The sequence below is a fragment of the Ricinus communis genome, chromosome 2 (assembly GCF_019578655.1).
Source record: "Ricinus communis isolate WT05 ecotype wild-type chromosome 2, ASM1957865v1, whole genome shotgun sequence".
Taxonomy (NCBI): domain Eukaryota; kingdom Viridiplantae; phylum Streptophyta; class Magnoliopsida; order Malpighiales; family Euphorbiaceae; genus Ricinus; species Ricinus communis.
This window is the reverse complement of record NC_063257.1, coordinates 8,839,473-8,850,049: the sequence shown is the minus strand read 5'-3', so window position 1 is coordinate 8,850,049 and position 10,577 is coordinate 8,839,473. Positions and strand designations below refer to the sequence as shown.

The following is a 10,577-nucleotide window of genomic DNA, read 5'->3' as shown; positions in this document are numbered from 1 at the left end:
AGTGGACTGCTATATTTTCCCATTTATGATTTCTCATTGGTTACTGGCTTATATAAAATAGGCATAGTCAGTATGAAAATCTTTTGTACTACTTAGAATAGTAATGAGAGGTTTTTCTTTTTCCTGTAATTGTTTGTGCTTGAGAATTTCTTTTTTATTTGAACAATGTTTGAGAATGTTATTTGATGTCCCTTTTTTGCTTGCACAACAAACTTAAATAATTCCCTTTGCAAATGTTATCCCTTTTGCTAAATCAAGGAGATTTGGAAGGAAATATTATTTAATGAAAGGAAAACACATTAATCAGCAGTAAATATTCTTATATAATGAATATTATTTATCCTAATTAAGATGTTAAATCTCTTCTAATTAGATCTTTTACATATTGCCTTATTAATGTCTATGAACATGAACATATTCCTAAATAAAAATCATATAACCTATGGGAAAAAAAATCATTGGATTCTCTAGAAAAATAAGAAAGAAAGGGAAAAGAATCTTTTTAAACATCTTTAATTAGAAATAAGCACCATGAAGGGAAAATAACATCCTTGAAATTCAACAGAAAAGGAAATTATAACGTAATTGCAATTAATATTTGAGGCAATGAATGTCAAATGTGTTTTTAGAAAAAAGAGAAAGAAAAACCAAGGAGAGTAAGATCATAAAAACTTCCTAGTAAAGAAAAATTCTCCAGGGCTATAAATGGCCCTAAGATCAGAATGGAAATCACTCACAAATCCTAGAAATGGAGTTCTCATATATTCACCAGTTGATATTGTCAGCCATTTTCATGCTCCTAATTTCCCATACAAGTGCAGAGAATGCTCAATCCAAATTAGTAGAAGATATCTGCAGGAGTACTGCAAAATTGCCTTCAGTGAAATTTGAAGATTGTGTTGGTGCTCTTCAGTTGGACCCAAGAACTCCAACAGCAAATCTCACCATTCTTGCTCAGATAAGCATCCAGTTAGGAATCTCAAATGCAACAGAAACCCAAACTTTCGTAAAGAACATGGCCAACAATAGTACTACTCCTGCACCTCTGCGAAAACCTCTGAGGACCTGTTTGTCTTGGTACGAAGCAGTAATTATGTCATTCAAAAGTGCACTGGAAGAGCTGGATGAAGATATGCTTTCTGCTAACTATGATGTCAAGATTGCTGGTGATGATGCTTTAGAATGTGAAGCTGAGTTGACAAGAGATAAGGCTAAAATCCCACCTCTTACTGCTAGGAATTACTACGCCCTGCTATATAGTTCTATTGGATTTGTGATCACAGACCGTCTTCAGTGAATATTATTTGCATCCATTAATAACAGACCCTCATGTTGAACGTTCTCTTTGTGTTCTTGCTTTTAGCAACCCATTGAAAATTGTCTTTTCCTCTTCTTTCCAAGAATGGTGAAGTTAATTTCCATTCTGTAAATAGCACTTTCTTGTCGGAAGGCATATATGTAATAAAAGTGTATGCAAAATTCACATAAATAATTTTGGTTTCATTTTAGTCATTAAATTAAATTTATTTCATTTTAGACATCAAACTTTAATTTTATTTTAATTTAGTTATTTTGCAAATAAAAGATATGTGAAAAAATAACTAATAAAAAAATTAATTAAGAAAGGAAAATATGACATATTAATTTTTTATTTGTAAAAGAACTAAATTGCAACCAAATATTTATATTAGTATCTCCAACAAATGGACTCACAGTTATTATATTAAATAGTTGTTCTTGTCAACCATTTTGATCATCTTCATGCTAGCTTTTAAAATTTTTGCATTCAATAAGTTAATGTTGATAAGAATGTTGCATATGATATCAAATCAAGCAAGGAAAGAAAGCAATTTTCTGTGAATTGATGCCTAGCTACCTGGCTTTTCATATATTGAAGTCATGCAAGTGATTCTTGAATGACATTAGGTCATAGGTATTTTGCTTGTGACTAGGGAGTTCATCTATGTTTATATAAAGTTGGCTCATGCGAAGTGCTGATATCTTTACCAGTTTGCACGCATATTTTGAGATAATAATATAAATACTCGTTAAATTTTGTATTTAATTTAATTTTAATTATAAAAAATTTAATTTATTTTGTTTTAATTATTCAATTTAATCATATTTGCTAGAAGAGACCGTAGTCTATATGTGTTGGTGAATTTCACAAGCCACAAAATTACGAACACAAGTCACAAGTTTTTGTTTCTTAGTTTTTTTTTTTTTCTTCTTTCTAGTCCCACAATATTGATCAAGAGATTAAGCAAGGGATCATACATCATTGAATGGAAAAATAACAAAAATACTTATGTTTTCATGATTTTTATTAAATTTACAATACTTTTTATCTTTTTATTTTTACTCTATTAAAATATCAAAAATATAGTTTTGTTATTTTTTTGATTTCTCTTTAGTTATTTTTGAATAAAACAACTAAAAAACAACCGAAAAACAACCACACTATAAATTTGAAAAAAAAAATAGTACTTTTATAAAAAAGTTACACAATAAATTTTTATTTTTTTTTATTTTAAGATATTCCTGAAAAACTTTAAAAATGTTCATATATAATAGTTAAATGACTGAATGTCTGTGGTAATACCCTTCGTGAATGAGGTTTGATCTCATTTTGTAGGCCTGAGAATGGCTGCGACTTCTATAATTGGAATGAATTCTACTATTTTCCAAAAAAAAAAAAAAAAAAATCTAACTCTCCAACGTAAAGTCTCTAAAATGTAAATCGTAATTGATGATGAATGGGTTTGTATTTTCTCTTCTCAGCTGTTGGAATTAAAATTTTAAGGAACAGTTAGATCATAAGGAAGGTATTTTTCTTAATTCTGTTTTTTTTTTTTTGTAAAATTTTAAATCTCGAAATTAATAGTATATTTTTAATATTCAATTGAAAAGATAAAACCTCTAATACTAATTTATAAAATCATGGAAACATTAAATTAAATAATGTGTTCAAATCTATCAGGCGAACTTCGAAACCAAAAGGTGTTCTGGGTATTGCAAAAAACGCTCTAGATTTTGCTATAAAGGACTCAACACGTACAAGAGATCACATCAATGGCCTGATCAAAGGGGGAAAACCAGCGTTCAGGCCAGCACTGAAAGAGTGTGTTACACATTACAATCTAACGGCAGCATGTTTCAGGAGTGCATTAAGTGAAGCTGAAGAAGGGGAATATGAAACAGCTAATTATGATTCATTGGTTGCTGCTGATAATGAGACAGCATTGGCTAAATCAAAATTCATATTGCTTCTGTTGCTAGAGGAATTCAAATTACTAGGTCATTTAGTTCTCTTGGAAATTCTGCTACTTCTCTTCTCGAATAATGATTTTTTTTTTCTTTACTATGATTTTCTATTGTTGTTAGTCAAAATTGTCTCATGATCCTTTTATCATCAGCGCACAAAAGTACTGCTAAATATAATAATCTTGTAATGAGATTTTGTTTGTTATCAATATTAGCAATTGTCTATCTCTATACCATGTTTATTCTTCTTCTTTTGCTAAAATTAACTTAATTTCAGCTTATATTGGTGCGAGCTTACACCTTTATATCATAGTTATCTACTGTATAGTCCAAATCTATCAGACATATAATCAATCAAAGAGGAATATTTAATTTCATTCATTATTACAAATTAATTTAAATTTAAGTTAAAATAAAATTTAAATTTAATTACCCATCCTAGAATCATGTATCTAACACCTAGATTTAATTCATTTATAGACACTAATAGCCATATATCAAAGCATTGGCTTAGTCAAGAGCCCAAAAAAAGGGGGAAAGTGAGAAAAACGTATTTTAACAAAATTGACTTATTTAGCAATTTACTTGTTTGTCTGAAGTGTTCTTTTCACCATCCAGACACGATGTGTGTTATTTGTTTGAATTGAATGGTTGATGCATGTCAATTCTGAAATCTCTAAGCACCCATTTCATAAAATTGTAATAACAAAGGATCAACAAGAAACAAAAGTTAACTGTTCAAGAAAAAAAAAAAAACAAGAAACAGAAGTTCTAAATTAAGTTTTGATTTCTGCTCCTGTATATATATATATATATATATATATATAACAATTCAAATCCAGTGAATCAAGCCAAGTACATTACAACATTAGCCCTAGAGAAAAGTTCCTGTGATAACTTGGGGCATACAATGGATTTTCAGAGTTGCAATGTTAGGGTTTATGCAGCCAGTTTCCTATGCCTGTTCTTGTATTTTCCTTCTCAAATGGAGGCGACATTCAAGAATCCGGGTGAACTAATCTCGGATATTTGCAAGCAAAGCGGATCAGACAAGAAATTCTGCATCCAAATCCTGAAATCAAATCCCCAGACAGCAACAGCATCAAGTTTAAAAAGCCTGGCAGAAATTGCTCTAGGAATGGCAAGAAAAGAGTCAGTAAGTACAAGTGGTTTCTTTAAATCTCTTTTGGTCAGAGATAGTAATAATCCAGCAGCTAAGGCATCCATTGAAGAATGTGCCAAGTATTTTAGTGAAGCTGTTGGGATGCTTAATCTGGGTGGATTAGAGGGTGGGACTGCAAGTTTGGATGTGCATTATGCTCTTGATAATGCTCAGTATTGTGAAAATGCATTGGCTAATGCTAATGTTCACATTGGATCAATCGGTCCTGCAATCCAGGAATGGAAGAAATCCTACTCAGTTGCATATGCAGCTGTAATTGCTGTTGAAAACTCTCAGAACTGATTGATATGAAATTTTAATTGATTATTGAGTAAGGTTGATGAGCATATATGATTTATTAATTGTGTTATTTACTTTTATAATTGTTATTCTACGGAGACTTTATTATTTAACAACGTAAATTAAGAGAAATGAACATAAACAGCTAACACAATAAGATTTCATGCCTTATTTATTAGTATATATATGTTACATTATTATGTGAAATTACCCCATCATTTTGACTTATGTATAAAACAATAAGAAACAAAACTGAAACAGTCGTTCTTTTCTAAGAGAAAAACAAAATTGAAAACTCAAGAAAGTTAGTACAGTTCCTAAGAAAGATTATTCTTTTCTTTTTGTTTTTATAATAATTGGGGTTTGATCCTTTTGGAAAGTACTCCAGTAATATAAGAAAAAATTCATTATTAAGATCGCTCTAAGAGAAAAATGGTAAGATACTATCATTACGAAATAAAGATAATAGAGTTCTAAAATCTAAATACTTTTGCCGAACAATTAAAAATACTAAAAATTTAAATAAAAACTAGAGGAACCAAAAGAGAACTCAAGTTAATATTTTTAAAAGAGAACTAGAAAAGTAAAACCAACCTAAATGAATAGCAAAGGGATTCTATTCGGGAGAATCAACAAGCATTTCTTAAAAATTACTGTTATAAATTACTATAATTTTCTTTGATTAAATGCATATTTATATGGTTCTTAATGTAATTAGATAAATATCTCAATCTATTTTTTTTGTAACATTTACACAATTTTTAAGATATGGTTTTATTATTTAACACTTTTCACGTATATTACGTATAGGTGTTTTATAAGCAAAATAGAAATCATGTATCTACTATTAGGTTCAATTAAAAGCTAAAGGTGTTTGAAAGATTATAAAAATAAATTTCAGATATTTATTCAATAAAATTCATAATTAAAATATTAAACTGACTAAATAACTAAAATTAAAATATCTAGATATTCATTTTTCTTATTTTTTTTTCCCAGCTTCTTGAAACAGAGATACTCTGATACAGATACACTTGTTAATTACTTAGATAAATTGATATAGATAAATTTAAGTGTATGTCTTTAGAATTATAATTTTATTGTTTAATTGTAATAATTTAATATTTATTCTCATATTATTTTAAAATCATAAATTTTATTGATTTTTCTAATTTTATAATTAAGTGACATTTTTCCTTCCCATATATAGTTTTCTAATTTATTAATATATATGGATATATGACGTGAGGAATAGAGAAACTCTAAGCCCAATTATACTTTGGGTTTAAAACTAGGTAAGGTGGTGCTCGCAGATTGTCGCTGCATTGGCTACGATATCAGGAACTCTGAATCTTTCTATATATTATTAGGGTTAGGGTTTTCTTGTGGGTTTTCTGTATGGGTCTTATTGTATCTTGAACTAGACTTATTATTCTTGGGTCCATAATCTCTTGTAACTTTTTTTTCTCTTTCCTAGTTCCTTTTTTCTTTCTTTTTTTTTCAGATTGAAACATATGTTGAAAAATGATAGGCATTCTTTTTGTTTAACCAAACCAACAGTGAAAAAGATTGAAGGACTATTTGAATTCTCTGGTCAATAACAATAAGCTCTTTAAAAATGGCACAAGCTTCTCAATTGTGTCAAATGTTTTGAATAACAAGTAAAAGATTATCTGTTACTAATCAATTTTGTTTTTGTTTGTTAAGTATGCAAGCTATTTGGACCATTTCAAAGAAATAATTTCAATATTTAACTAAATGCACATCTTGCATAAAGAAAGAAAAACTAAATTTCATCCATTTTTAGTTTTCAATGTTACTCAAAAAACTATCAAGAAAAATTATTACTTTTACAGGTCTTTTTTAGTATAAATAAAGAAAGATATTCAAAATGTGACAATCTGGCCTAAAGAAGTAATCCGATGAGGGCGAGTAGTGGACGCTGGAGCAGAGATACGACGCCTGGATAAGAAGCAGCTTCTGATAGGCTTCTAGAATAGCAGCACTCTAAGGTATGGGGTACATGAATGAATCGAATTGTACATCGAAATGAGACGGAGAATGGTTAATAACATATATGTAAAGAGTTGAAACTAATCACATCAGACGCCTTTTAGTTGTTCTGGTTCGTTATACGAAATAAAAATCATATGTCAGCGTAACTTTTTCTAATTATCATATAGATACTGTTAATCTAACAACTCAAAATTTGGTGAGAATTTGGAGCACAAAACCAGCATGTAATAAACAACTTTATACAACAAATGCCAGCTCTTCTATTCCCTAAAATTTCATGCACATCTCATTGTTTCTAAAATTAGGATTGCTGCTTCTCCTATAAATTAAGCTAGCAACACTAATTTGCCATAACCAAATAGAACAAAAAGAAAAAATTCTATATATCACATAGAACATCAATTTAAACCACTAGGTGTAAAAGCAATGGATTCTAGGAATTTCCTATTCATTTTTGCAACCATTTCCTTGTACCTTTCCCCTAATTTTCCTTGTACAGCAAACGCACAGGCAGAGGCAGCATTAGCAATTTCAATCTCTCCAAACAAATTAGTGACAAATGTATGCCAGCAAACTGATAACTTTGCCTTCTGCATGCAAGTCATGAAATCCAGGCCCCAAATATTGTCAGCAAAAAGTGTGAAAACAGTCGCGGATTTTGCCCTAGCAGTAGCAAGAAAAGAATCGATTATCACCCATAATTTCTTTAGCAGAGTTGCAGGCTCAACCAAGAAAAACCCTGCATCCAAGGCAGCCTTCGTGCAATGTGCAAAATATTTTAACGAAACAGTCTCCATGTTCAACCTGAATGGGCTAGAAAATGGCGAGGCAAGCTTAGATGTTCATTATGCTCTTGATAATGCTAAATATTGTGAAACCGCCTTGGCAGGAGCCAAGGTTCATAATGCATTAATCACTGCCAGAATCCGTTTGTGGAAGAATTATTTTTTAGTGGCGTATACGACTGTGATGATTCTCGAAGATAAAACTCCGTCAGGACGTTAGAAATTTGATTGATTGTTGTGTATTTCTTCACATGGAATCGCTATCTGTTACTGTTTTTAAGTTTTTTTCTTTTTAATGTATCAGAGATTTTTTCTAAAAACAGACATCCAGGTTTAACAATCTGTTACAGTAAAAGATTATTAAAAAGAAAAGTAGGTTTGTTGTTGTAATGCGTGATTAATAGTACTTTGAAAATGTACAAGATTGACAATGCTTGATTTACTTTCTTTAAAAATCAAAAAGCCTGTTGTCAATATGAGACCTTGTTAATTGATGAACATGAATGAGTTCTTTAGGCCCAATAAGCTTCTTTGTTCTGCAATCATAAACAAATTTCTAATACTGAGCTCTGGTGTTTGTTAACAGAGAAAGCTCCCAAAAGTTTGTACCAATTTCAAAATTTGAAACAAGAAGCCCATTAAGAAGTATGAATCCCTTTTCCTTTTTTTTTTTTTTTTTTGTGGTTTAACAAAAGAGGAATGCCCTAATTTATGTCTTTTCGAAAACCGAAACATGGCATCTATATGATACATAATCCACTTAGTGTCCTTTGTGAGTGAGTTTACACTTTAGAGTCGATTTTGGATTTAAATGTAAATCTAAAAATCATTTAGTAAAAACTTTTAAACTGGATTTTGATAGATTTGAACTTTTTTCTTTTGAAATAATAGATTTCAACTTGTTAAATCTCTCTATCTTCAAGAAGTATATATATATATATATATATATATATATTTCTTTGATATAGTTTGATTGTTTTATATTTTTTAATATGTTATTTTTTTTAAAAGAGAAAAGTATATGGCTGTTTAATAAAAAAAATATCTTAAAAGTTTTGAGTTGTAAGGATTCAATTATTTTTACTCTAATATACTATTATTATTATTAAGTTGTATGTATATGATAAAATGAGTTTAAAAATTAATAATTTTTAAGGTCTGTTTGGTTTGGTTAATCAGTGCAGCTAGTTGCTGGTAGCTGATGGCCGATAGCTGATAAATTAAATCGTTTGATAAATTTTTATTAGCGGTTATTGTTAGTATGTTAAATTACCATTGATGGTGTAATTTATCATTAAATATATTTTATTGTATTGTATTAAATTCGATAATGCAAATTAATAATGCAAATTAATAAAAAGAACTTATAATAATTAAAAATATTATAGTTATTTTCTTTAGCTCAATTGTATTTATTTTTAAAAAGACTTATAAAAATTATTTTAAAAGTAGAAATTTAAATTTAAATTCTACTAATAAAAATTCTTAATTTCAAATACTATAATTATAAATATTATAATTATTTAATTATTAAGATTAATTTTAAAATAATTAAATATATAAAAATATAATTATATGAGACCAATTTATAGTAAATTATTATTAATAAATTTTAATAAGAATAATAGTGTACAAATAAATATGATAATGATGACTGATTGGAATAAAGACAACTGAATTTTTACAAAAATCAATACTTCAATAGTGAAATATTTTTTTTATTACAGTTTTAACCAACGTAAACTCTTCTTGTTTGAAAAAATTAAATGCTGAAAATCATCAATAAGAAAATTATAAAATCTTTTTTCGTACTTATTCTTAGTTTTTTTTTTTTTTTTTTTGTAATACAAGCACATGAATTTAACACAATTTCATATTTAGTGAATCTTCGAAAACTGCTATGAATTGAGCCGCAAAGAAAATTTAGAAAAATAATTACCGTAATAAGACAATAATACAGTCTACAAAAGGTAATTATTTATATAAGAAGTGATTATACCTATCATTAATAAGTGTAAAACTATAACGAGTGTCTTCTCCTCCTCCTCCTCCTCCTTCTTCTTCTTCTTCTTCTTCTTCTGAAGAGTTTGTCTAAAATTGGTCCTCTGTAAATAGTTGAAATCTTGGTGCTGATAGAGCACATGTGTGTCTTATATTAGTCAGAAAGAGTTAGTCCATTTGTCTCTGCAACTTAAATTCTTTTCTTTCCCTACCATACCAATGAAAGACATTGAAAATTTTGATATTCTTTGTCCCAAACCTTTGAAGTCCATACGTACGGAATTTCCACATAATCGGTTTCTGTGTCTTGGGGATAATTTTAGAAACGAAAGCTGTAAAAACATCTTTGAAGTGTTTTGATATGTAATTTATCAAATTAGAAAATTATTTTGAAATTTAGAAAGACAAAGCCGCTTTTATTTTTCTTTTTAAAAACATGGAAGAAATAATACAACTGATCTCTAAAATAAAGTTGCAAAATTTAATTTCATTGGTTATATTGTTATCTTAAAAAAAAAAAAGGAAAAAAAAAAATGAAAGCAAAGCCAATGCGGATTGAAAGACTAATCAAATAACCTAACATTCATTAAAAAAGGAAATTCAATGAGACTTAATTAAATAAGAGAATAGTAGAGTTTAATAAATAAATTGGAGTTAGATCCAATCAATATTAAAAATTATTAGAATTAATCACTTAATTGGTTGAATTTTTTATTTTTATAAATATTTGTTATCTTTTATTCTTTTATTATATAAAATCTGTAAAGGAATAAAATAGCAAGCTTTGTTATATAAAAATCTAAATATTAAGTCGACAACATATTCAAATGTGACTTTTCCTCGTTGCATCCGCCAAGAGGACAATCTACCTCAGGGGTTTCACTTCTGAATGAATGAAAAAAATTTATTTAAAACATAAGATTGACATACCATTTTAAAGTTAAGGTTGATGGTTTTCTAGGCTTTAGCTATTTACAAAGGAATCAGTACTATTCACTTAGAAATATCTCTTGTCTTCTTTTCTTTTGAAAAAAAGAAAAAAGACATAA

The 10,577-nt window shown here is 28.5% G+C and overlaps 2 protein-coding genes across 2 annotated transcripts; both read left to right on the top strand.

Annotated features, from left to right (window-relative positions):
• Positions 1 to 49: 49 nt before the first annotated feature.
• Positions 50 to 1,508, top strand: LOC8283180 (cell wall / vacuolar inhibitor of fructosidase 2). Its single transcript, XM_002524267.2, has one exon. The coding sequence runs from the start codon at positions 749 to 751 to the stop codon at positions 1,295 to 1,297; it is 549 nt and encodes a 182-aa protein (XP_002524313.1). The 5' UTR covers positions 50 to 748; the 3' UTR covers positions 1,298 to 1,508.
• Positions 1,509 to 3,665: 2,157 nt separating this feature from the next.
• On the top strand, positions 3,666 to 4,896 carry LOC8283179. The gene has a single exon (XM_002524266.3). It carries the CDS (start codon positions 4,175 to 4,177, stop codon positions 4,727 to 4,729), a length of 555 nt encoding a protein of 184 aa, XP_002524312.2. The 5' UTR covers positions 3,666 to 4,174; the 3' UTR covers positions 4,730 to 4,896.
• The last annotated feature ends 5,681 nt before the right edge of the window (positions 4,897 to 10,577 follow it).

Coding starts and splice junctions, on each gene's coding strand:
- LOC8283180 (XM_002524267.2), top strand. CDS start 749: ATGGAGTTCTCATATATTCACCAGTTGATATTGTCAGCCATTTTCATG.
- LOC8283179 (XM_002524266.3), top strand. CDS start 4,175: ATGGATTTTCAGAGTTGCAATGTTAGGGTTTATGCAGCCAGTTTCCTA.